General features: G+C 37.7%; 1 protein-coding gene across 1 annotated transcript in view; it reads left to right on the plus strand.

Annotated features, from left to right (window-relative positions):
• Window positions 1-27,592, plus strand: part of RBKS (ribokinase) — a 69,018-nt gene that overhangs the window by 24,779 nt on the left and 16,647 nt on the right. Inside the window, exons 3-7 of the mRNA XM_010576519.1 lie at window positions 114-177; window positions 2,987-3,049; window positions 9,704-9,868; window positions 14,929-15,020; window positions 24,676-24,864. Coding sequence (XP_010574821.1) covers window positions 114-177; window positions 2,987-3,049; window positions 9,704-9,868; window positions 14,929-15,020; window positions 24,676-24,864 — 573 coding nt within the window. The remainder of the gene's footprint in view (window positions 1-113; window positions 178-2,986; window positions 3,050-9,703; window positions 9,869-14,928; window positions 15,021-24,675; window positions 24,865-27,592) is intronic.

Consider the following 27,592-nt stretch of genomic DNA (forward strand, 5'->3'; position numbering starts at 1 on the left):
TATTCAAATTACATTAGATCATTCCAAATTACATTAGATCTGTTGTCTAAAGATGATCTATCTATCCTCTCACCTTTCTGTAGAGAAAACTGATCCTTTTATCTCTTGTATAGGTTGGGAAGGATTCCTTTGGCAATGATTATGTTGAAAATTTGAAGAAGAATGGTATTTCTACAGGTAAAATTTTACTTTAAAGAAACCTTTTATATTATTTTTAAGCTTTAAAAATTGGTAGTGGAGGGTTTCTTATTTTATTGCCTTACTGGATATGTTTTACCATTCAGAACTATGAATAATTGTTTTGATGCTTGGCAGGAATGAATGAATGTGGGTGAAAATAGGGGACTTCCAAAATCAGCTGTACCACTAAAAATAAAATTTAATGTTATTACCTCTAAATCTCAGATGATTACATCAGTGCAAGTCATCTGAAGATAACTTGCTGTTCTGCAGTTGTTTAGGCTGGTATTAATGATGGTAATGCCTGGTGAGAAATTGAAAAATCCAGTCTGATTATTCATTCTCAATTTCATGTTGGGAAGGGAGGGATAGAGTGGAAATGCATTTGTCAACTCAGTACATTTCAACTCTGTTTTGTGAAACGACACATGCAGTCATTTTAGAGACTGCAGCCGCTGTTTGTTAACACACATACACACAAAAAGCAATGTGAAAAGCCTTTGGGGAAAAGGCAAAATTAAGTATTCACAATAGTCTAGCATCTTGCACCTTTGTAACCCTAATTCTCTCTCTTGTGTAAATGTATTATTGTGTGCTGCTTAACTACACGATCACATTTTTGTCTACATGACTCTTGTCTCCTTCAGGGTAGGCAAGGATGGACAGATGCAATCACTAAGTGGCAATTCGATATTCTGTTTATCTTTTCTGTTTAATGTGCAGCCACAAGCTTCATTTACTGCATTATTCAAATCCTACTTTACAGACAGAACTGTCAGTATTTTGTGGGCTTTTTTGTTATGCTTATCAGTATAGTATCTGAATATTTCACAAACGTATATACAGGTTTATTCATTGCATACCTTCCAACTTACACAGGAAATCAAGCAAGGATACCATAAAAACAGTGTCTGTTAGTGTACAGTTCTAGATCTCTCCAAAGCATGCCTCCTTCATGAATAAAGCTATTATAATGCATAACACTTAATGAAAATGTATGTTCCACAAGGAACCTTAAATCTCATGTTTTCTGATGCTTAATGCTTATCCCAATGCTAAATGTTTAAATGATTGATCTTGCAATCTTAACATAAATTTTTAAATAATCTTTGTAGCAGCAAAAGAAAAGTGTAGGAAAAAAAATTCAGAAATTTCACCATATAGCACTTCATTGATACCTAGATAGATCAATTGAAGGGTTAGAACGTTTAGGTCCAAGGTACCAATTTCTGCTGATTGAGCTAAAAATATCTCATAATGGTGTTAGATTGTCACCCCCTACATTGATCAGCCGTGGAGGAAGATAGGATGTACTGCTGGTGAGGCTGGTCCGGGATCCCGACTTGCATTCCAAGATTCGGAGGCAAGGGTGATTCAGTGTGCACAGACCTTTTTGCTTAGGACCATCTTATTTCAGTCCCTGGCTTTTCATCTCAGTTTAATCCTTGCCTAGCCTATCCCTGTTGTTATACATAAGGATACTGGGTACTGGATGAAAATCCTTGTCGTAATGCCGGTTCTGCCAACTTTCACGTCTTGGATCCTTGTTGTATGTCGTCTTTGTTTACGTTACTCTTCTATTTGCTAACATAGCACCTTACCCCTTTTCTTTCCAATTCCAACCTGTTTGTAATTTTCCCCTTTCCCAATCTTCCTGTCTTCCACAACCTGTTGGCTACCAGTGCTGCTCAGACCATTTAGACCTTTACTGATGTGTTACTCCCTCTCTTACATTTGAACTGGGCAGCTTGCTGCTCATGCTGGTTATTTTCTGCAGAAAGAGCATTGAGAGCACCAGAGACACAAGTTCTCTGCATTCAGTTCCAGTGTGAAGACCTAGCTCATGGTGAAATAACTGCAAGGGAAGTTCTGCTCTGACCCTTGTAGCTCTGAGCTACATAAGGGTACCTCCAGGGTGGGTAACTGCAATACTTTAGCAAAACTCAATGAGCATGATCTTATGTGTTTTTTCAGCCTTGTTCAAATGTGAGCAGTTTTTTAAATTGGCCACAAAAGGCACATCTTGAGAAGGAAGCCAACTTTTGCCCAGCATCAAGTCCATGTTCTAAAATGTTAGAACACCAGAGCTTCTTAAACAAAAGGTCACCAGAATTTGTCTCAAATAAAACAGTAGATTTTTCTCAGATACAGTTCTTGGGAAAAAAAGCCCTCAACTTTTTTGACAGTTTTTTACTACTAAAAAACCCCACCTGTCACAGAAAGTTTCGGACCACTGGTTAGTATTTGACAAATTTGCTGATAGCTGAGAACAGGTTCTTATAGTAGTAAATATGGAACAATCTTTATAATAGACAGTGCTGCCAGCCTCACTTCTAGTTAATTTATCTGAATAATAATCCAAAGAGGAAACACACAGCCTCACCGCTGCCTTCACAGCACATGTTAATATTACTGCTGAAATGCAAATCTACACAGAATTAAATGCTGTGTTGTTTTAGTATTTTCTTTTTCTCCAGCCTTAACTCTATTGTCTCATTGGATAAAAGAAATATTTCCATGTAGGAGTGCCTGAGAAGGCTGCATAAATAACATGCTTTCTGTAAAGCAGAGATGTAGCCAAATTAAAGGATGTTGGACTCGCATTTCTGTTTTGTGGGTGTAAATTAACACTTTTTGTTGTTGTTAGCTTCTCTGGCATTGTTGCACATGAAAGAGTAATTAGCATTTTTAAATTGCTGGAGGTTATGGGTTCATTTTAGATTTAATTCAATTAAACTGCATCACATGCTATTGGTTGAAAGTAATGTTTTGAACTAATGCATGCTGTAACTTTTCCCTTTCTTAGCATTTATAGGTCAGACTACAGATGCTGCTACTGGAACTGCTTCAATAATTGTCAACAGTGAAGGTACATATTTCTACTCCGAATTGTCCTCTTTGTTCTGCCTCTACAGCCATAAAAGAAAACTTTGCCTTATCACTGTTAATTGTGGAATTATTTTTTCTACATCTTTCATTTTTTTCATTATCTTATTCACACTTCGTTGTACTTCCTTTTAATTGCAGGCAGTGTTGTAGGATGAGGTGCCAAAAAGCAGCAGAATCAGATGCTTAGATTAGCAGTGCAATAGTCATAATTCAATCAGCCAGCTGATCTATCTAGTTTTACATTGGCCAGAACACACAGTGTAGCAGAAGATTAAAGCTCTCTTTTTCCACCACAACTTAACTAGCAGTTTTACTATGAGGAAGGGGTTTGCCTCCTGAGCACACTAAGTGAGTCATTATGCCCTGAATCAGGAAAAGGAATTGTCCTTAGTATAAGTAGAAGTATTTATGTTCTCATGTAATACTACCACAATTCTTGATCCCAAGTTGCATCTGTAGGGATGAATACACAGTGAAATGGCATACTTGTTTTTTCTGTGTTAATATTCCTTAGCCTGTGCCTTTGCGGTCATATTGCAGGGGAAGAAGAAAAGAAGATTTGGCTTGTTTTCATATTCTTCTTCAAGATTGCTAAATTATCCTCTGAAAACTTTCTGTTTATCTTTTCATCAAGCAAGTTGTGCAGTTGAAAGCTCTTAGAAGTACATGTGTCTGGATCAAAATTTAAAGCTCAGGACCAATAATGTTTATGGAAACATAACAAATTAAGTGTGATTGGATTAGTTCACTTTTGGTGTGCAGCTAAGCCTTCATTTGAACAGTTACCACAGCTTAGCTGACACATCATTTTAACAAGCTCCTATGTAACCTGATGGTAGTACACTGGGCTACAGCTTAAAATGGGAAAGGAAACATGACTATTCGCTCCAGGAGCAAACCTGGGAAGGAACTGTGACTAAAGGCAAGTCTACACAGGAACATTCAGGAAAATTAGGCAAATCAGTTGGAGATGTCAGTTTAATTTTCCCTAAGTAAGATTAATCAAAGCCTTGCATGACAGCTTTAATTCAGAAATAAGGTAGCTCTAATACATTGAATAAACTGGATACCTGCCTCTTACTTCCACCTCCTTCTCTTGGTTTGGACCAGCAGGTAAATTACTACAGCAACTCTTAAGAACTTCTTTCTTATGCCACATACAGTCACTACTCTGGCCATTGTAAATAGGAGAGATGGTGAGAATCCAGTAGCACACTTCCAGGCCTCACTGTTTTGTACATGTAACCATGTTTTACACTAAGTTTGCTGTCCAGAATAGTTGAATAAGTAAGAAGTAGTCTTATTACTTGCCAATTCATATACATGGCCAACTAAGATAAACATGGTCTAAACTTGAATGAACAGAGGATGACCTGTTAAAATTATAACACCGTGAATTTTTGTGCAGGTTAAGGAACAAAACCATCTTGTGGATCTAAAGCCTTTGTAAATACCAGGAAAGGGAAACTGATTGTTCAGTGCCATGAGGTTCACAATGGGCTCTTACATGTTAGTGTCCATGTGAAGGGTCTTTGTAGTCTTGTGATTCACATAGTGAGATGAATAATGCATAATGTCATGTAGTTTGTTTCTTTCAGAAACTGAAAAATCCTAAATTAAGTTATTGCTGGCCTCAGATTTCATTTAAAATCTAGTAGAAGAGCAAATCTGGTCAGAACTAAGCTATAAAGCAAACAGATGCAAAGAATTGGTAATGGTTCTGGTTGTTACTTCTCTCTAAAACCATCTGGCGCCTGAATTTAGTAAATTGCAATAAAATAGCAGTACTTATGTGCTTTGCTGTTGCACTATTTTTTTTTTCCTGTAGAAACCTGGCTGATTTGACCTAAACAGGTTTTACAGCACTTTTCAAAGGGGCTTGTCTACACATGCATGTTTTACCACAGTAGTTGTGCTGGCATAGCTGAAACACCACAGCATTCAATGCATGGATGTAAAGTAGTTTCTGCTAGTTCAAATTATACCTGAAAGGGAAGCATTTGAAGTTGGGGCTGGTGATGGTGTTTTGTGTTAAGACAACAAGGGACAAATGAAAAACATAGGTATCATCTCTTTAAATTGGCAAGTTTTAATTGCTGTATTTTCACATACCTAACCTGCACTTCATCTTACCAATTCTTTACAAGTACCGATACTTGGGAAGAATACCAACTCTAATCAGCTTAGTAAAATCGCAGGCAGAAGTAGGAGAGATACTCAAGTAGAGGGAGCAGATTATGATGTATGACTGAAGAGAGAGGAAAAGAAAGCTGTAGAGAGCAGAGTCAGAGGCGGCTCTGAAGTAAACTTTCCCTGATGTTACCTATGTTTGTCTAGCTGGTGCTGCTGAATTTCTGGGAAGATTTTTACTGGTTAGTAGATTGCACAGCTGTAACTCACCCATTATTGTAACTAGCAAAGTACTAGAAATTTTAAAATTATCAGGTACATTTGATGTTCTCAAAGTTGCATTATATTCTGGGATAATACAGTATAGTTTCAATAAATATAGGGAGGTTAATCCTTGCTTTAATGCAAAATGGTGGAGAGGTGTTTAACAAGTTTCTAGTGCTGCACTGGAAAACGTGCAGTCCAGAGACACTGCAAAAGTTCCCTCTAGGCTGGTCTCAGAAATCTGTGCAGAAATCTTTGAGGAACCTTGTGTTCCTTTCAGTTGTTCTCTTTTATGCTACTGCCTCTTCAGATAGGTTTTGACTAAACACAAAGCTTCAGTTTACCACAACCCTGTACACTTCGAATCTGTACTTTCTCTCTTTAGGAGAAAAACTGGTACATCCAGCTACTTTTCTTAACATGTTTTCTTTGAGGTGCATTGCACCACTTTGAACCCCAGCTTTTGTTTCCCCTTTCAGCCTGTCTTCTTTCCACTAGCTCTGTCACTTAGCGTACCTTCTGCTAACTGTGCTATTGAATGGTGAGAACTCCATAAAGTGATGATGTGTGTTGTACTTTTACATACACATATAGGTAGGAAAAAAATCTCTTTATGGATATTTTTTTACATGATTAGCTGTGAAATTTATTGCAGCTTTGCCCATATCTGGTACTGACTGTTGACAGCGCCTTGAAGCTGGCCTGGCTGGACCAGTAGTTTGAACCAGTCTGACAACTTCCATGTTCATAGCGAAAATTCAGTGGAGGGACAACAGAGGTTGGCAGGTCATGATTAAAGTGTTCTTGATTATTGCAAGTTAGGACTTAAAGTTCACCTACACAGAATACTGTGAGATAACCCTCACTTAAGATAGGCATTGAGCTGACTTTACGATAAAGTTATTAATCATTCATGAATAGTGAATAGGCATTATTTTGTGAGTGTACCTTCAATACCATAGCACTACTAGTATAAAAGCATTCAAAATATATATTTAGATAAGGCTAAATAAACAAGGCAAATTTAGAATACATATGCCAGCTTGTTTGAATTATACTTTCCAAAGAGAAAAATCTTTGTTTTGAACCTTCAGGGTTATGAAGAAATGTCACCTGAATTTTTATAGAATTTCTATGTATTGACATTCATCATGAACTTGAATGTTTTGTGTACAAGACTATTCAATGCTCCTACCAAGTAATTGCACAGAAATTATGATACCATGACACACCCAAAACTTGGTCTCGTATTCATGAACTGTGTGTTTTGGCAGCAAACGTTTTCCTTGTAACATTCTTTTCTGGTCACAAATATCATCTTTTTTCCCTATGAATTATTATGGAGAAGCTCTGCAGCTATTGTTATAATTGCATTGTTTGAGATTTTGGTGAGTTCTAAGCACTACTACTGATGGCTTTTAGGCTTGTCATCCCATTATAAATTGAAGGTTATTGCACTGTGGTGTTTACTGGTTTGCCTTTGATTTTTCCATTGGCACTTCTCATCTGGTGGCATCTATCTTTCTAAGAAGTGACAGTAGCAGGTTTAGAAGCCCAGCTGAGGACAATATTTACATATACTAGCATTCACACTGTTTCAAGTATTGATTGGACCCAGTCCTCATCTGGTGTAAGCTTGCACAAGCTTATCATCTTCATTTAGCTGTTCTAGCTTATAGCAACTGTGAATGTGGCCCTTAATATGATAGGTGATGTCTACAAAACTTAAAATTATGTAGATGCTCCCATTAGAACTGTGAATTTTTAGTCTAAGTAAAGATACGTTAGAATTAACTGTAATGCAGTAAGTATATTTTTCTCATTCTTCGTGTGGGTAACATTTTACCTCACTTGAGCTGTTTCCAAGTTAGGTGTACTGCTTAAGGCCTCACCTAGAGTTAACAGAGATAGATAGGCATTTCCAGACAATAGCTTATCTCCTCCTCAAACAGATATCTAAGATATGTAAGATTAAAAAAACTCTGAAAATACTTGTCTCTCCTCCTTGTCGAAGGAACCTAGAAAACTAATTTTTAGAAATTAGTTTTCTTAGAATTTTCTAGAATGTAGGATTTTTTTGAAAACTTTAAAAAATAGTTAATGTTGGACAAGATGAATCCCACCCCTCTTTGCCATCTGTCTTTAACTCTGTTGTCCCTGGTGCTGATTTCCCATCTGATTTTCCTGGCAAGAAATAATTGCTTTCAACAAAATGGTTGCTGGTAATACAAAATTCTGGTATTAATTGTGAGTACATGGGTCTAGATTCTGCTTTCATGCATGCTGGTGTAAGTTTGTGGTGACTGCTGTCATTCACGGTTAGTGTGGTATATGTAGCTAAGAAGAGAATGTGGCTTTTTCCCTCCAGCTTGGGTTAAGCCTGTCCAGAGTGTTACACCACAGCAGGTAGTGCATTTCCCTGGCAGGTTTGAAAGCAGACTTTAAGTCTCTGACCTTTTGTAGTTACAGAGAAAAGCTTCTGACTGTGATCCAGTGCAGCATGGTCTACCTTGAATTTGCACATATGGGTTTAAGCAAACAGCCTTACTTATCGCCTTGGGCCATTAGCTCTGAAGTCTAATAATAATATACATGTCAGTACAGCTAAATAGTTCAGCAAGATAATGCAGCAAGACATGTGGATAGAGTCTGAGATTCTAGGTAGCACAGAGTCCAGGCAGAAATGAAATATTTTTGTTCCACTGATTCCCTGCCTTTTACTGTTTGCACTGCTGTACCCTATAAGCTTTCAAAATATATGCTTGGCCAAATAGGCGCAATTTGCCTTTGAATGTTTTTCCTCAACTGGATTCAGATATCTTTAATAGCATTTACTTGTTGCAGAAGGTTTTTTCTTTTTTTTTTTAATCCAAGATGCCCATCATTGTCTGTTGAAAAGCAGGGTGTTGGCTTTAAATGCTGAGGTTTTGCTTTTCATATGCAGCTGTTCTGTACCAAACCATTGACAGCAGAATTGCTTTGGAAAGCTTGGGCCCCTCCCTCTGAGATCACTATATTATTCTTTCCATTGTCCTGCTTTCTCTTCAGAACATATTTAGGGAGACAAGCTTTGCACATTTCTTATTCAGAGGACTTTGAAGTCGCATTCAACAAAAATAATGTATTTAAAAACATAAATATTTATTTACAGAGTAATTCAGTTCATTACAGAATTGGTAGCCTTTAATGATTGGCAGTCCTTAAAGGAATCTTCAGCGGGGGCGGGCTGGGCCTGTAAATCAAGGAACAACTGACTTATTGAATTTAATACCTGAGTGATTAATAATAAATTTTAATTTGAGGCACCCATGCCTGAGGTCTCTAGGTGTTGTAACAGGGATTAAAAAAAGAAAGAATGAAAGAAAGAAACTGCAATAAAAGAAGGCAACTTGCATGTCTGAAGAAAAACAAAGGAATATTTGGAACCTACATAAATGAACCTCCTCACCTAACTGTGAAACAAACTACGAGAATGAAAAGGATCTTAGATGCGCTTTGAGATACTGCCGTGTTTCTACACATATAGGTTTGCTTAGACCATTCTACTGGCCAGCTTTCAGAGCAGAAGAATGTCACCCACCTTCTTTACTCACTTCCGATAAAACTTCCCTTAGACACAAGCATTAACCTTTCTGGGTTTTGGTGGCAAGCTGATTCTGGTTTTCATGATGGTTAGGGACCCTAACTTGAAGTGTCACAGGTGAATGGACCAAGCCTGCTTCTCTGAAATCTAAAGAACGTACATAATTTTCATAGCTGTGTGAAATAGTCTCTGTTTCCAGCTGATAGGAAAATTTAAATTTTTATGGCATTTTTGGAATATGAACTCAGTAATCACATTGATGCTTTTCTCTTCCAAGTGCTACTGGAATATTTTAGGAAAATGCAAATACCAGCTTTAGCGTATGTCCCCCATTTCCACTGTGACTAGTACAGTACTTCTTTAGAGTTCATAGAAAACACCAAAGTAAGACTGGGGAAAGCCCATACATGACTTTTGCCAAAGAAATATATACTGCATTTGTTGTGCAGTGTAGCATTCATTAGTCCATCGATCTTCTTGATTACCTTCTGAAATCTTTGGATATTTGAAAATGTCAGCAACGCATACATTTTTAGTGGGGTTTTTTTGGAAAGCCAATTGAAATGCTAATCTGAAATGTATTGTAGAAAAGCAAGAAATTGTTTTACATACTTTATTGCAAAAGTTAATGTAAAAACCACAATATCTTCCCTTTAGGACAGAATGTTATTGTCATAGTCCCAGGAGCCAACCTGCTTTTAAATTTTGAAGACCTGAAGAGGGCTTCTGATGTCATCTGTAAAGCCAGAGTGGTTGTTTGCCAGCTAGAAATAACCCCTGCTGTTTCTCTTGAAGCTCTGAAAATGGCACGTGCCAGTGGAGGTAATTTAACATAAGCCATTCTGTCTCCCTCATTTGTGTTGCATGAAAAATATTCTTTATCATGCTTTCACAATAAAGATCCTGTGGTCTATTCGGCTTTCTGTCATACTAGTTTTATTTAGAAATGAAACAATAGCCAACAAATTCATGCTACTCTAACAAAAACTGAATTCAGTTTTAAAATTTTGCAGTGTTTACCTTGAATGGTGAATGAACCCATACCCTTATAATCTCCCCGTATATGTCTGGTGCTGCCTTTCCTCCTATTTTCATGCTATGACTGAATACAGTATAATGTTGTTTGTTAGGTCAGGAACTATGGGCCTGACTCTGGTATTATTCCAGAGCAGAACAAGCATAATGAATGCAAGTCAGTAAAGTTCCACACAAAGTGAATGAAATGACCTCAAAAACAGACTTACGCCCTTGTTCTCCCAGCACAGCAGTAGGAATGGCTGTGGTTTTCTATATAGAACTTAACATCCTTAAAGTAAAATAAATGCTTTTTCTTCTTAACCAAAATTCTTAAGAGTGTGACTTGGCATACAGCCATTGAATAGACAGAGTCATGGTCTGTGAAATTATTAGTAAACTGTTACTGTGCTGTACTTTTAAATATAGGCCATTATTCCTTCAGTGTAGCATATATTTAGATAAAAGCTGACATTTTGCTTGAACAGGATCAGGTTTCGCTAACAACATAATGTTTTTAAGTGCCTGTAATGCTTTCAGTTACTCAAGCACAATTACCGTAGTATTTGAACACTAAGTAAATAATTATGTGAGGCATCTAGATGAGATTAAAAATATGTCATTTGTGTCTATCCAGAAGATAAGACTGGGAGGGTACAGCTCATAGTATGGTCAGTCACGCAGCAGGTCAGGGATGGAACTGGGATCAGAACTAACTGGTTCCTTGCAGCTGAGCCCAGGCTTGCTCCAGTAGATCATAGCATGTTGGGATTGTCGACTCTTCAGTCCTCCTTCTGCACCAGTATCTGTTCCGCACTTGTTGTTATCACTGGTGTTCATGCACTAGTGAAGACATCAGATGTAGCAGAACTTTATGCATCGTGTTCATGTATTTTGTGCTGATTTAAGCAGCTATGTTACATTCGAGCCTGGGAGAGTGTGGCTCTGAAACTATGGTGGTAATAGTCATAAACACTATAAATAGAACTGCATGGGGAAAAATTATTTTGACTTCTGTTTGAAATATCAAAACTGGGTTCATGCAAATCTAAATAAAAATTAAAAACTTTAGAAAACCCAGTAGCACCTGGAATGCTTAAAATATAGGGGGAGCAGGGGGGTGGAACAGAGCTTACTATATTTTTTCATTATGTTTTATGAAAATGGATTAAAACATTCTTAATCTAGTGGTTAATGGACTATAGTTGAGTCATAAGTCAATATCCCAGACTTATTTTGTCTACTTCTAAGTCTATGCACAGTTTTGGTAAGATGCTTCACACTTTTGTCACCCTCATACGGCAAGATGCCAGCCTGTGACAGAAGAAAAGATAGGATTTTTTTACAGGCAATTAAAAAAAATCCAAACCTGATACATGGAACAGACATGCAAGCATTTAGCAACTGTAGACAGCACAATATATCGAGAAAAGATAGTGGTTATCTGTGGGCCAGCTATAGTTCTTTGCTGTCAGTCTGCTATCCTTGTGCAGCTCTCATATCGGGAAAGCTTTGGTTGCTTCTGCTTTAAAGCAATAGGCTATACATGTTCAAATGTCATGTGCAGTCAAATCTAAGTAAACAGCTGAGTTTGTAGCACTGTAAAAATCTATCCTTAGCCAACTGTAAATTGTTAATGCAATTTTCCTTCTTCTTGCCTGCAATACCCTCATGTATAATGCAGTACTGCATGTTAGGATGTGCACTAGACTATTTTTGTTTAAAACAGATGCATACCCAGATGCCTCAAACCTCTGTTTCAAGGGTTTTTTTGCTTGTTTTTCTTCATTCTTACTGAAAGAAAAAAAGAATAAGATGGCGAAAGAATGTAGACACGCAGGCAAGAACCCTTTGCTTCTGTTCAGTGAACATCCTCTGTATCTGTAAGCTAGAGAGGGACATCTCATGTTCTGACATCCTCTCATTGTGGCACTAATTATTAAAGATCTTGTGACAATCTTGGGGAGAAGGAAGGAAAAAAGGGAGGAAGGAGGGAGGGAAGGAAGGAAAGGAGGGAGGGAGGGGAGGAAGGGAAGGAAGGAAAGGAGGGAGGGAGGGGAGGAAGGGAGGAAGGCTTGTGAATAATTATATGAAATGGGTATAAATTGTAGTGGAAATCTGACTGGAAAATTCTAGGTTTTTGATGGCTACGTTTTGTGAAGCTGCTGCTGCTTCAAAGAGGGGGACCACTTCATTGATGGCAAAGCGTTATTGTGTATCAAAGTCTGTAAAGCAGTTTTGGGGCTTCTGTAATGACAGACTCCATAAAAAATGGCTGATAATGTCCAGCCTATTAATACTTGTAGTGAAGAATGGGCTGGAAGCAGCCTCAGTTGTTAAGGTTCCATGTCACCTGCAAGTAAAGGATCTATTTTTCAGATGCTTCAACTTGTTAATCTTGGGCTGCAATTTTTCCTATCAGCTGTTTGTCTGTGGTTAACTCTGTAATTTCTGCCAAAGCATAGTGGCTGTAGAAACCAGGCAATGGAAAATGCCTCCCACCCTACCCCTTTTAAATTATGAATACTGGCTACCTTAACATTCACTTAAAACTTGATAGCAAGGAGCTATCTTATAAAGATAAGCCTTTACAACAGTATGGAAATCTGCCTGATTTTTACTGTATTATCTGCCTTTGGAAAATAACTACCTTTCACATAGTCTTGAGAAAATTGTTAGAGCTTCCCAGCTAGCTTCCCCTGAGAGTCTGTCCACACAGGCAGTTGTCCATTTGGGCAGCATGACTTCCAGCATGATTCCTGAATCTGGTTTTAGGCAACTTCTTTTATACAGTTAAAGATCTCTTGTAGGCCCAGGAAGTGCAGAGCAGGGGCTTGCTTGATTTGAATACAGAAGAGACAAAAGCTGGACGGGAATGCTGGGGAGGGAGAGTAAGTTTCAGACAAGGGACGTATTGGAGACATTTGCTTGATTTTGGGGGTGGCAGAGGAAGAAGGAAGAGAGAAACTGAAAGGGGAACAAAATTGCAACAGAGAATAGGATTTGTTGAATCAAGACTGGGCTAGAGGTAGAGTCAAGGAGTAGGCTGTGGGTACTGGAAGTGGGAAAAAAGCATAGGAGGTGGGGCGTAAAGAGATACGATGTGATGAAAGTTGAGTGAAGAAGGTTACTATTGCATAGTGCCTATGCAAGGAGGGATAAAGAATGGAAATTAGGTGAGGAGAATGGATCTTGGCAAAGGGAGAGAAAGAATTTGGGCAGAAAATAATTTGGTGTTCCTCAGGGGGACCAAACAGATTACCCTGTTCACAAGCCATGCTCTTCTTCACAGCCTGAAAGAGAATCTTAGGGTTTCCCTGCTCAGCAGATAATAAATATGACAGCAAACTAATAGTAATGTATTTCACCCTGTTCATGATGAGTCTGTATTACTTAAAACCCAAGTTGGAACACTTCCAGTGCTGCTCCTGACCCATATATATGTTGGTATGATACCACATGACAGTTTGTTTTCCAATATGTGCTGTTTGTTTGTTTTACCTAGGAAAGTATACCTTAAAGATTTCTGTTTAAAAAAAAAAAATTATTAGGGTTGCAATTCAGAAAATAGGAAATGCAAGAGTTAAGGTTGCCTGTGAAACCTTAATTTGTCTCCTTTCTGCATATGTATTATGTTGCAGTCTTTAATTACGTGATCACATGCTGTTTTTCAGTGGTATGTGATCATATAATTAAAGAGTTTATTATAATACATACTGTATTGTAATAATATAAGGGAGCCAAATTAAGATTTCATTGGAAATCCTAATCCTGGCATTTTCTGACTTCTGAGTAAATGTCTTTGTCACTTTAATACTCTTTTTAACGAGGCAGGTAGAGAGACATGATAAAGTTGTACAGTCAAAGGCTAAAACTTTCAGAGTGTTAATCAAAAAGGTCATCTTCTAAACTTCTTGGTATTCAGATTTCAGAAGTCTCTGTCCATCTTTCTCTTTTAGGGCATTAAATGGGATTCAGAAGCATTCAGGGTGTCTGAATATTATGTGCCATAGCTTAGGGTCTGAGTATGTGTTTAGGACTGAAAATTTAGACATCCAAATTGGAAGATTTGATCACTTACTATAAGGAATATTTCTAAAGTAAGAGAATGTGCTTTATATAAAAATGATGGCCTTGTGGTTAAGACACAGAAGTATTAATCATAAAATTGGCAAAGTGAGAAGCCAAGTCTGCAGACTTCCTGTGTTAACAGTGAGTAAGTCACTTACACTGTCCTTATGACAAACCTTTTCTGCTGTTACATGGGGCCTTAGGCTACTGTTTAAAGTTAGGTTAACTAACATATTCTACCACGTGTTAAGTTTAGGCCTAGCTCTGCCAGACAGCATATTAAAAATATACAGTGCCTTGTCTACACTACAGTTTTATAATGTGGCAGTTTGAACAAGTTAGGTAACAACACATTCAGAGCACGTTTAACTCTTTGTCTGGACATGCCCTTCATTACTCCATACCCCTGTTTCTTCATGTACAGAATGCAGATAACAACACTGAAAAAATTCTAGAACTAAATCAGTTCTTGTAAAACTTATTAAAATCCTGGAGGAAGCATCATCAGTTAAACAAATTGCATTAGTGTCTAAGGCTTCCCCCCCCCTTTTTTTTAATTTAAAAATTTCTTGGTTAGTTTTTCTGTTACTCTTCTTTCATGTTCCCATCATGACAGGTGCCTGCACATGAATTAGAAGGGAACTTTAATATACTAAACAAAACTTTAGCAGTTCTATAAAATGAGGACACAGAAACTGAGAGCCTTTTGTGTGTTAATAATAAACATTGAGGGCCATGAATTAACCACAGTGGGGTTTCAGGTGATGGTTTATGACTTTTTTTTTTTTTCCTTCCAGTAAAGACTTTATTTAATGCAGCTCCAGCCCTTGCTGACCTAGATCCACAATTTTATACCCATTCTGATATCTTCTGCTGCAATGAAACTGAGGTAAGGTCATATGTCATGTTAAAGAAAGAGTCTTAAGCAGTAAAATTTCAGAGGGCTTCTGTTCTCAGAAATGCAGCATATGGAGCAGGAAAACCAAGGCATGCTCCTCATAGTCCTACGTAGGACTTTTGGAGGTGACAAGTTTGATCCCTGACCTAATGAGCAGAGAGGAGTATTCTAGAATACCATTAGATTGCACTAAAAATTAAATTGTTTGCAGCAGAAAAGTTATGTCCAGCCTTCTTTACAAGCAGATGAGTAAAACGAATCTATGAAAGGACACTTTTAAAATGTTATCACTGAGTAGTAAATATTAAAATAGATCCTTGTTCTTGTTTTGTGGTCCCTTGATATGATTAGCAGGAATGTGCTAGCCATAGTGTTCTGACAGTTTTAAACTTGCTTGCCAGGAGGTGATGCACGCATGCTGCACTTGATGGTAAATAGTAGCTTCATATGCCTCTTCCTGTCAGGTCTGTTTTCAGTGAATCTGTTTCTCTGGCCCTTCAACTGTATGTTTCTGCTTTTTTTTTTCCTCCTTTCCCTCTCTTTTCTAATTCAAGTGTGTTATTTCTCCCAAAGGAAATTATTATTGTCACAAGAGACAAGCTTGTCTCATAAGGCCTTCGTTTAAATTTTTTATTTATTAGCATTATGCATGCTGTGTTCCTTCCCCTCATCCTCTCTTTATATAAACAGGAATGTGGGAGAAGTAACCTAGTGGATAGAAGCCATGCTTTGATCATAGTTAAAGTTATCTCCAACAAATATTTCTGCAATGAACCTTTGGGTGGAGAGGAGAGGGAAGAGCTACTTACTTGGCCCTGCTTACTTACAGGATTTTTTGTCTGATGACAATGTCTATCAGAGTCCATCACAAACCATATCAGAAGTTCTCATTTCACGAGTCTTCTAGCATTTAAGGGTCAGTCTAAGTAACCCAAATGGACATCCGAGTTTTATTCTGGGATGTTTTGGTATGTGTCTGCTGAGTTCAGATACTCCAGAGCATTCAGGAATTAGCAAAGTAGGAAGGTGGGAGATACCATGGCTCCTCAGGTCTCTGGAAGGCAAAGTTTCCAGTGTAACTGGCAGTGATGAAATTTGTGGCTCAGACACTGTCCAACAGCTACCAGAACTCAATTATATGTGATGAAGAGAATGCTAAGGCAAAGTATTTATTCTTTTTCAGGGGACTAGCAGGACACCCATATGGTGTTTTCTTCATTCTTTCAGAAAGCACTTATGCCTGGACTATGCCCCTGGATTGGCTAAACAGTGTATTGTTGCATATTTTGGGCAGAGAACACCAATACTGTCCCACCAATTTAGTAAATGTCATTCGTTGTTTGCTTTTTTCATGTCACTAGTTACTTCCCCCCCCGCCCGTAAAAACTTATCCCCCATATATTAGAAACAAAACTTTGTTTTTCATTACTTGTCTATTCCCAACTTTTCTCTCATTGCTCCTTGCAGCACACATGTTAAAGTTTTCCCTTTGTTATACTTTATTGCTAGAGGACAGTCTTGAAAGAGACATTCTTCGAGAAGTTTAGCTTGCTGGAGCCAGGGTGTATTATTATTACGACCACATGGAGAAAGGAAAATTACTTCTATTTGGAGAACAAGAAATACAGGTGTATAATTATAATAGATCCCTGCTAACTCATCTACCTTTCCTGCTGAGCTGAGGGTACAGTTTGCATTCTTTTCTGCTATTTTCTTTTAAAAAGTGATTACCATTTGAAGATAGCTGGGATCACTGTATGCAGTGTTAGACACAGAAATATGCTTACTACTGTTCAGGAGGCTTATCTCTTCTGAATTTATGGAAATGGTAGACCTATGGAAGTTACTGCCACCCATATCATGGGAGCACAGATCCAAGTGTGGGACTCCTACAGCATATTCTGAGAACAAGAATGGCACATAAATACCTTTGCTTTTAACAATAACTTTTCCATACTTGGCGATAAAATCAATTATGTTAGCACGACTGTAGTAATCAATTATGTTTGATTTCATCCTCTCTGTGTGTCTGATTTGTTATTGAATTGATTTTCAGGGATGAACTGTTGCCATTGTTCCTTTCTTTTTGCTGAGAAAAGAAATATGAAGCATTTGTTTTTCTTATGTCAGAAGTTTGAAAGTTGTTTTTTTAGTAATTGTTATATATTCATATGCCATCTGTTTTCTGTTTTCTTTCATGACTTTCTTTAATTTCAGATCCCTGTAATGTATGCACTGCAGAAGTTTGATATAGAGATAAATGTTTACATACCCAAATAAAGGTTACCAGTCACATCTCTGTATGACACTTAAAAGCATAAAGTTAATTCTACAAATCTCAAAGATAATTCTAATTTCTTAAACTTTGTCCATTCAACCAACTACATCTGCATTTCCTTCATCTTCTTAAATCAGGAAGTACCTAAGACTTTGATGATTCAGAATATATACAGAGAAAAGATCTTTTTATACATGTTTTTTTATTTCCCTCAGTATCTACTAGCAGTCACAGTCAGAAAAGAGCAATTGGATAAGATGGACCTTTGCTCTGAGCCACTATGGCCATTCTTATATTATGATTTTTTTTAAATATTATTCTCTATGGCCAAATTTATTGAATGTGCTGCTTACAGCTGCCTTCCTGAAATATTTTGTTCCAGCTCCATTGCCCCTCCTACTTGGTATTTCTAAGTCTCAACTTCCTTCTAGCCAAAATCCTATTTGTGTTCCTGCCTTACCCCTTTTCGGATCTTTTATTTTTTATTTGGGATTTTTAGGTACTACCAGAAAAAAAATAGTGTATTTCTGCTTTATCTTTACTTAGTCTTTTAAATAGTTGATGAATCGTCTTGGGTTTAAAGATTAACTCTTTAGAGCTATCCAGTTCAACTGCTTCTAAAACATTCTTTTTAACACAGACGTATATGCTAGGACAAGATTAAATTTACACTGATTCTCTTTTATTGCTTCATTTGGCTTTCTTAGTCATTTAAATTTACAAGTATTTAGCAGACAATTTTACCAAAATGTCCTTATCTTTCTTGTTCACCAAGACATGCTTTTAAATGATAAAATCCTGTGGTTTGTGGATATTATGTGAATGATATGTTTCTGACAGAAGACTATGTTAGCTGTAGAACAGAACTCTAGCCATTTAGCTTAAGACATCTCATACACTATGTGGAGTGTTTGTATTGTTACGGATGAGAAAAAGGGGGTAGTCCTTGTGATTAGCTGAATTATTACTGAGTCAGAAGTTTCTGTTATTTATTTACTGCCATGAAGGTCAGGAGTTTTGATCTGCAATGCCTTTGTCACAGAATAAAAGTTTTAAAATGTCAACTATAGTTTCAGACAGCCTTTGGATGTCGGGTCCCAAACATGCAAATATCAAATACATCACACCTTATACTCCATCCTTCATTAAATGCTTTAGGATTTAATGAAATCACATGCAGTATCTGGTATAAGAGCACAGCTTGTTCTTATGGATTTATGTGCTAGAGAAAAGCAAACAAAATTATACTATCAGTGAATTATCTACCATTAGTTTGTCTAGAAGGCTCTTCACAAGCTGTTCTTTTCACTTTTGCTTGTTGCAATAATAAATTTTTTTTATGTTTGACATTACTTTCTTTTTATGTGGTTCATGAACAAAAAAACTCAGAATAAATCTTGCAAGGTTATCAGTTCTTTCTTTGCTTAGCCTGTAGTTCAGTTTTATCTTTTCCCAGAAAGATCAAACTTGTTGAGACTAGTTTGTTAATTCCCAGATGTAGCACAGCCTAATCCCTGAGGTTTGTGCAGGAATGTGCTAGTTCTCCATTCCCTTAATTCTTCTAATGAAAAATAAATGTATCCGATGTCATCTTAGTGAAAACCAATGGTTGTGCTTTTCAGTAATCTATAAATGTTGAAAAAGAGACAACCCTATACAAGATGAGCTCTTTGGAATACTTACCATTTTTTTCCCACGTATTTGCATGAGTCCTTGCTCCAGTATGGCCCTAGGCACAACCACAATGTCAATACAGTTCATGTGTTGTTTTTCTTATTTAGTGTGTGCATGCAATTACACAGCCCTGCAGGTTAGGAACCAAAATATATTGCACATCAGCGATTTCAATTTGGTCCTAAATGTTTTGAAGAACAGCTGCTTCTCCGTTCAAAGAATACTGAGGAGCCCTTCAGGAGAAGGAAAACTCCTAAATGGTTACAGCAAATTATTTAGTTTGTCAAGCTATTTTTAATGCAAAACTGGGAGCTGCTTTCTCCCTTATGTAAAATGGGTATCAGACTTGTGATCTAAATAAGAAAGGCCTAGCAAAGATTTAATTAAATGCTAGCAGAATACTTCGGGGCTTCAATGGTAGAAAGCAGTAAAACTAAATATAAGTTGATTGCTAATTTTGTTAAATAAAGCTGCAAGATGTATAAAAATAATACAGAAAAATAGGTATTATCCTATTGTTTCCTTTTAAGTGTTGTTGTCTATTACTAAAGGCTAGATCATTTTTGGAAGAAATATTAATAATGAAAATTCTTGCTAATGTGTCCAAAATCAAGAGACAGTATTGACTTTTACAAGATTCAGAGAATACCAAGTTTATAAAACTATATCTGGGGTCTTGGATTAGGACATTTAAGATACTGCTTATTAATATAGAGAGATTAATACTAGGGATAGTCTTTCTTAAGAAAAAAATAACTAATAGCTCTAGTAGTCAAAACAAAAATAGGTCCTTTAGAATTAAAATATTTCAGAACATCTCTTGAATTTGCCTTTTCTGTTCTAAGTAATGGAAAGCTACTACTGTGACATTATGTAGAAGTTGCCAGCAATTCACAGTATATTTTAATTCCAACTTTGTTCTAAAGCCTATTTTATCAGTTGCTGGAAACTATGAAATTTCCCATATTTAGTCTAAAATGGAAGATGTTACTTTTGAGAGGGGAGGGAATAGCTTCAAGCCAATTAATTTCAGTCAGTTTTCAATTATTCTAGCACGATAAGTATTTCTGTCTGTATGTAAAAATTTTATAATTTGAAACAACTGGAATTAGCTTGGCTTGTGGCCTGATATTGCAATTGCTTATATACCAAATCTGTCTCATTACTTCTTTGGGACTGTTCACATGTGTTAGAATTAATGAGGTTGAGTTCTTGTTCTGTCATTCTCAGAGAAATCTCCTAAGGTACAAGCCAAGTTTGTAGCCAACTGGCTTACTGTGTTTAAATATTTAAACTTAAAAATATTTTAAATTATCATATGTCATTTTAGATGGGTTAGCCTTAAAACTGGCACAGTTTCCCCATTGTTATTTATTAATTCTGTTCCAGCAGTACCAGGCAACATTTGCAAAGTTGTTACTGTGCTAGGTGCACAAAAAGCAGTCCAAATGATGGACTGCTCCCCAAAGAATTAACACTTCTTGTTATTTCACCAGTTTATATTTGCTGAGGATCATAAGATCACAGAATTTGGGAACAGACCTCTGGAGGTCTCTAGTCCAACACCCTGGTGAAGCATGGATGGTTTAGGTCAGATTGCTCACAGCTTTGTCCAGTCAAGTTTTGAATCTCCAAAGATGGAGATTGCAGACCTCTGGGCACCTGTTTCACTGCTTCATCACCCTTGTGGTGAAAAAGCTTGTGCTTATAGTGGAATTTCCCATGTTCCAGCTTGTGCTTGTTATCTCTAGCCCTATCCCTGTGTACCTTCAAGAAGAGTCTGGCTCTTTGTTCCCTATACCCACCCATTAAATTGCTGTAGACAGCAATTATATCTCCCCTTAGCCTTGTGTTCTTAAGGCTGAACAAGCCTGCTTCTCCCAGCCTCTTCTTGTACATCCTTGTCTCTGGCCCCCTGGCTGTCTTGATGGCCTTCCATTGTAGTGTGCTGTAGTGTGTCAGTGTCTTACTTGTGCCAAAGATCCCAAAACTAGACACCATGCTGCAGATTTGGTCTCGCAAATGCCAACAGAGGATCCAGAACATCTCTCTGAAAGTGGTTGTGTAAGCCATACGCTGCCCCAAATGCATCACAGCTAGGAACACTTGGCAAAGGTTCATATCATACTTTCATTCGCACTTTTAGCCAGTGCAAACTAGTACTGCTGTTGAAAGAAGTTAATTGTTTTGCGTTGGCTTTTGGGGATGGTGTGGGATTGGGGGGAGGGGTGTTAATTTTAACACAGATCTGCCTTGCAATCCAATTTGTTTCCTGGCCACACAAATGGCTGTGCTGGCACAAGAGAATAGGCCATGTGGACAAGAGTGGAAGGGAAAAAGCAGGATCATTTTTCTTCTGTAGCAGTGCTGGTTTGTGTCAACTTACTGTGACTAGACGCCACAGTGTAAAGAGACATGGAGAGTTAACTAAGATTAGTGAGGATTATGGCCAAGAACTTTCCTATCAGTCAAATTAAAAGCTTCAGTTAAATGTGTCTTCCACTTTTGTAAACAAAATTAAGAGAATTCTGTGTGGATTAATTGTATAATATCCATCATAGGTTTATTCTGACAGCAGTTTTGTGGAATGTCCTCTTGCTTTAATAGGTTCATTTAACTGAGGAGTTTTATGAGACTAGCTGCAGAAAAATAAAATTCTTAATTTGCTGCTCTTTTGTACAGTGCTATGGCAAATGTCCATATTGGCCTTTTAGTATTGTTATTTAATTTTTTCTTTACATAACCATTAGTTATTTCCTTCAATTGTACCACAGTTTGTTTTTTAAATAAGATTCTACTGAAGGGAGGAACTTAAAAACTCACCACAGTATTTAACATCAGTTGACATTTACCGCAATCTCTAATTATTGGCACAGAATCTGTCTGGCTTCTGCTGCTTTTATGGTTCTTCCAGCTTGTTCCAGTGTTTTTTAGTTTTACCATCCTGCTGTAGATGAGTTAGATGATAGTGGTTTCAAGCAGTTGAAGATCTACTTTTATACAGACTCTGCCTGTTCAAATAATTTTGTTTATTGGTATAAGTAGTGTAAAGATGAAAAGAAAGATTTCTGCAAAACCTTTCACATATCAGTCCCAGAACAATTCTTTCACGACCCAAGCGAAAAATCCTGTTGACTTGTGACACAGCAAGCACCAAGAGGGGTGCAATCCTAATGCTAAGCATACAGCATGTGCATTTCGTTAGTAAGAATATTATGTTTAAATACTTCATTTACCTTGCTCATGAGCTTACAGAAGTGTAAATACCTCTTAAATAAACCCAGATTAGATTTGCTGTTTCTCTACCAAAACCAAATCCACTTTCATCCTGGAGAATCTGCAACATAGGTAGAATGTTTGGAATTATTGCCCCTCATAAAGTACATTGGAAATTCAGATAGCCAGTTTCATTCAAGGATTTGTGGTAATCCATTTTTATTCTTGTAACGTGATGCATTAGGTATTCTGAATACAGGAATGCATCATTCCTGCTCCAGAGATCTTAGAATTCATTAAGAGACACAGACTCTTTAGATGTTTAAATATTAGAGTATATCTATATTTTAACACTATTTATTATCTATCCTTAGTTACTCCACAGCCATTATTGGTGTATTGACTTCTTGCAAACCTTGCAAGAAGATACATTCAAAAGGTTTTGTGAGATATTCTTTGAAACAGATTTTCTTATTTGAAAATACTTTTATAACCTTTTAAAAACTGGAATAGGTTTAATTTGCTTAGTTGGTACTGCAAGAGAAGTTTGAGCAGCATGGTGACGTGCCAAAGAGAAAATTGGATAGGTTTAGTTACCTTCTTATAATTTAAAGCTTAGGATATTCTTGTCTGGGATCAGTGTGGTTAACAAAAGTAGTTTTAAATTGCGTGTACGTGTTAACCACACCTTGCCCCTGCAGTGCACAAGTTTACCCACCAAGGCCTGCCACACCAGATTCTGCCATGTAGCGATCAGATCAACAGTGCTTGAAATCTTTTGTGCACTTGTCTAAGTAGGGGCTGCAGAACTTGGTCCTGTAATTTTGAAAACTAAACCCAGAAAGTACTCTGCTAACGATACTATAAAGTCTAGGGAGTGTGTTGGCATAATCTGGCCCTTCAGAGCCTAAGGATGGCTTCTCTCTCCCGGGTCAGGCTGAAACGCAGGAAATGACAGTGGCGAGCAGCAGGCACTGACTCATGCTGGGGGCGGTTTACTTTGGGATGGCTGTAGTAGTTCCTGTCCCCAGCTGTCTGCCCTCCCTCTCTTTACTACAGGCATGGCCTGTGCTTCGTGAAGCAGTTGTTTAATCACTAGAGTTTACAGTCCATTATATCAAGAAGTATGTGCACTCAATTCACGTTGCAGTAATGCGGAGGAAGGTAGTTTGAAATGTTTCAGCAGCTGTTTCCCAAGAAGCCGAGCTGCCCATGCAGCAGAGGTCATGAAGTGTAGCTGGTGAATAGGTTCCAGAGTAAGTTTTCCACTGAAAATAAGCCGTAAGAGTGTGGAAGTGATGCCCAGTTATTAGGCAGTTATCTGAAAATACTTCAGACTGCATTTTTCAGGATCCAGCAGCAGCCTTATAGTGCAAGATAAAGTAGGACTTCCCTCTTCTCAAGCAAGCAGGACAAGATTCAGTAAAGACAGCAAAATACAGTATGCCTGTTTACTTACAATAGAAGGCATACCGTATTATGCAGGAGTACTGCCTGCTAGACTGTTTCAGATAAAACACACTGTATTTTCTCTTCCCTTTCTTCCTGTTTCATTCTTGTTTTCTTCCCTGCCAAAACAAAAAGAAAAAGTACATGACACTTGGCAATGCTATGCCAGCAAGAAAATGTATGAAGTAGCAAAAAGGATGCTTGGTTCTGGAGTCTTCGCTGCAGATTTTGGGGAAATTTTGCTCTTAGTTGGGTGGAACTAGAAGAGATTAATTTTAAGAGCCAATTGGGAGAAGTTGACTTACGGTCACCATCTGTTAGAAGAAGAGTTTATCTGTGTTTGTACAGAGCCAACATGGAAGAGTCTCAGTCTTGACAGAGGCCTATGGACATGGCCATAACACAAATACATAATAATCTTGTAACGGACCTTTGCCCAAAGAAGGCTTCAGATAACTTTTAGGTATTCTTATCTAAAAATATATATTAAAGTAAACAGAGTGGTCAAAGTTGAGCAATTATTTTTTTTTCCTTGAAGAGATTTTCCCTTGTGACTTCCCTCTGAACAGTGACAATTTAAAAAAAAATATAAAAGTTTCTCACTTAGTGATAAATATCCCCCAACAATAGTGACCGAGTTGCCATGTAGCATTTTTCACATAAGACCACAAAATGCTTTTGCGAAGGCTATGTCATTGTGTCCTTTTCACAGATGAAGAAACTGAGGCATGTGGGAGAAATGTGATTACACTAAGGGTTGCATGCCAGGTAAGTCATAGAAGCTGGAACAGAACCCATGCCTCCTGTGTCCCTGCCTAGGCTGCTCTCCGTTAGTCTGCTGTGCCTGAAGTAGATGCTGATTTCAAACAAGGAGCAAGGCATAGCTGAATATCGGTGTAGGAAGTGGTTTCATGATCATCCTATAATATACATTTTAAAAAGATACTAAATACTGTTTTCAAATGCAACTGTTGTCCAAAAATTAATGCTGTCAGATTATGATTTTTGTTTGCGTGGGTTATTTTCCAGGCAGAAATTTTAACGGGCATCCCAGTTGGCAACCTTGAAGATGCTGAAAAAGTGGGATGCATGCTGTTAGAAAGAGGGTGTAAGCTCGTAATTATTACTCTTGGAGCAGAAGGCTGCATGATGATATCGGTAGAAGAACCCATTCCAAAGCACGTTCCTGCTGGGAAGGTCAGAGCTGTGGACACTACAGTACGTTTTTGTGGTTTAACTGTCTTGCTTTGGAAAAGACTGCTTAAGCACTAAGGGAAAGCAATGAGTAATCAGCCAAATCTTTGGGCACTAGCACAAAGGCTAATTTATGATGTGAAATTGAGATCTTGCTTCCAGCCTCTCATATATTAAATGTCAGTTCACTCGAGTTTTATAGTCTGTATTGTAGGTGAGCTAGAATTATTATACATACTGATAGTACCTTCATGTTCCCCCTTTACTGAAGTCAGTACCTGCCTCTGACAGTAATGCATGATGCCAATGGCTTGAGCTGCAGTCCTGTTTTTTCACCTTTGCCCAATCATATAATTCATCTTGTCCAGAACTCAGCTGCTGTGGGAGAAAGGAGATACTACTGCCCTCACAGTCTGGAACTGAATGTTTGCCTTTTCTGACACAAGCATGAATTGCTTACCAAGTCTAGCATAAGGTGACTGAAGACATAATTTTTACAGAATATAGTGGAAAAAAACCAAAAAGTTCTTGCTCCTTCATGACGACTATTTTATGATGATGGGTAAGAGATACTTGGTCAGAGGCATTTTAGTCTTTGGCATGAGGGTACTTTATTTACTTCCTGCTCAGAATTAAATGCAGAAAGCATACTCTAGCAGACCACTAAATACAATACCCCCAGCAAAAAATAAAAGCAGGACAAGCAATAGTTAAGATAGGATTGCTATGAAAACCTTACCACATTGCACATACGGGGCTATTTTGTGTTCCTAGTATTATCTGACATAAATCCAAAATAATTCCAGTGGAGTTACTGAGAGCAGAGCAGGTCATTTTCTATGTACTAACTATACATTTAAATGCCTGTTATAATAACGTCATATTACATATGTTCTGTTACAATAGTTCATTAAAATCCTGGGGATTTTACCATCTGGTGCATTCCATATCTGAATTGCATTAATAATAACTAGTTCTTGTAGCATGTTTTTTATTCATGGACCTCATACTGCTTCACAAAGAGGGAAGGCAACTGCTTAAAAGATGAGGAAACAGAGGCATAGGGGACTGAAATTACCTAGCTCATTAGCATGCAGTGGTAGAGCTAGGAGTAAAGTCACTTCATCTAAAACAGAAGATCACTCATAGATTTGGACTGTGATGTGCTGGTACTGTGGAAGGCTTTGTTTCACTTTTAAATTTAGTCCTTTTCAACTTAACTCTGAAACAGTGGCTTTATTTTCCTCCTTTGCCCCTTTGTCATTTAGAAGTTTGACCTCAAGTTAGTGCTGATTTTGGAATGTTCTAAAGTTCTGGTTAAGGGAGGCATCACTGTACTGTGCTGTGCGTAAGGTTCTTGGTAGGGGACTACAGATACCAAACCACCTCTGCCTGCTTTTAGCCCAGAATTAGAAGTGCCAAGGGAGTGAAAGTCAGAGCTCCCAAAGCTGCCCAGAAGCAGGATTTATTAGCTTGGGAGCAACACCTTGTGAACCTAGCAGTACGGCTTCTTGCTCTGAGTTGGTAAATCCACTATTGCTATCAAAGCTTAGTGTAGAGTTTTTTCTACATCACACAGAAGTGATGAAGAAGAAACATGTGTGATCTGCTTCTTCAAAAGAAGCAGAAAATTGCTGCCAGATCAGCTATTGTTTGGTATCTTAAGATATTTGCTGCTCTTGGAATAAAACAGCAATACTGAAACCACACACTGTGACTGAAAAGCACTTTTTATCTTGCCTTGCCTAACAGTTCAGAGTTTCATGACTGAACTAATTTAATGCTCTTTTTTTTTTTTTTTGGTCTTTTTTTTTTAAATAAAAGCAATTTCTTTGAGTTTACTGAATCCTTGCCCTGCCTCCTTGTGGCCAACAGGTTACTGGCTTTCACATAGCAGAGGATTTTCACAGTTAATTTTGTTAATCTACTTAAATACCAGTGGGTTGTTTTCAGTAAAACAGCTGTGCTCGGTTTACTCTTGCAGACTGAATGAAAAAAGATGTGTAGGCCTTCCATTATAAAAGTCTTGCAGTGCTTAGACTGATTATCTCTTTGCCTGAAAGCAAGTGGTTTTAAAGCAACCCTTCCAAACACTAAGCAAAATGTCATCCTCAACTGACCTGGATAGCTCTATTACTAAAATAAATACTAAACATTCTAGTAGGACATGTTATTCTCTTCAGAGGCATGTCTGCAGCAGATCCTTCCCGAGGGAAATAAGCTGAAGCTGTAAAGTGGCTTAGCAAGTAGCCACCTATGCACAGAGTATTCAGAGCTGTTCATGTGCATGCTCTTAACATGCCATTTAATACTAAACAAAAGTTGCTACCTTAAACTGCCCTGACTTCAGCAACTTGAGGGACCAGGCAGTCATTTTTTAAGCTGCCATAATCCAATCACATCTCGTCATGTGCCTGTATCCATATTGACATTGTTTGGCTCTGCAGAAGGTAAGGTTACTGCCAGACAAAAAGTTAAATGATGTGTATAACCCATGATAGGATTTGCAAAAGGTCACAGAGCCCTTATGAAAACAGTCTGTATTAAAACAGAGTTTGCCATTTAGAAGATACACACTTGAAATATCAGATGAGCTTCAAAGGCCTCTTCCACTGTAGAAATTTTCCCATAGCTGCTACCACTGCCCAGAGCCCTCTCTGCAGCAGTGCAGGTTCAATACTGCCTCCTGGTCATTTCTGCTGTTCACAGCAATTTTGAAAATTTTTTATGAGAAAATACTTGGGTAGGTACA

This window comes from Haliaeetus leucocephalus, unplaced genomic scaffold (genome assembly GCF_000737465.1).
Source record: "Haliaeetus leucocephalus isolate CR32 unplaced genomic scaffold, Haliaeetus_leucocephalus-4.0 Scaffold526, whole genome shotgun sequence".
Taxonomy (NCBI): Eukaryota; Metazoa; Chordata; class Aves; order Accipitriformes; family Accipitridae; genus Haliaeetus; species Haliaeetus leucocephalus.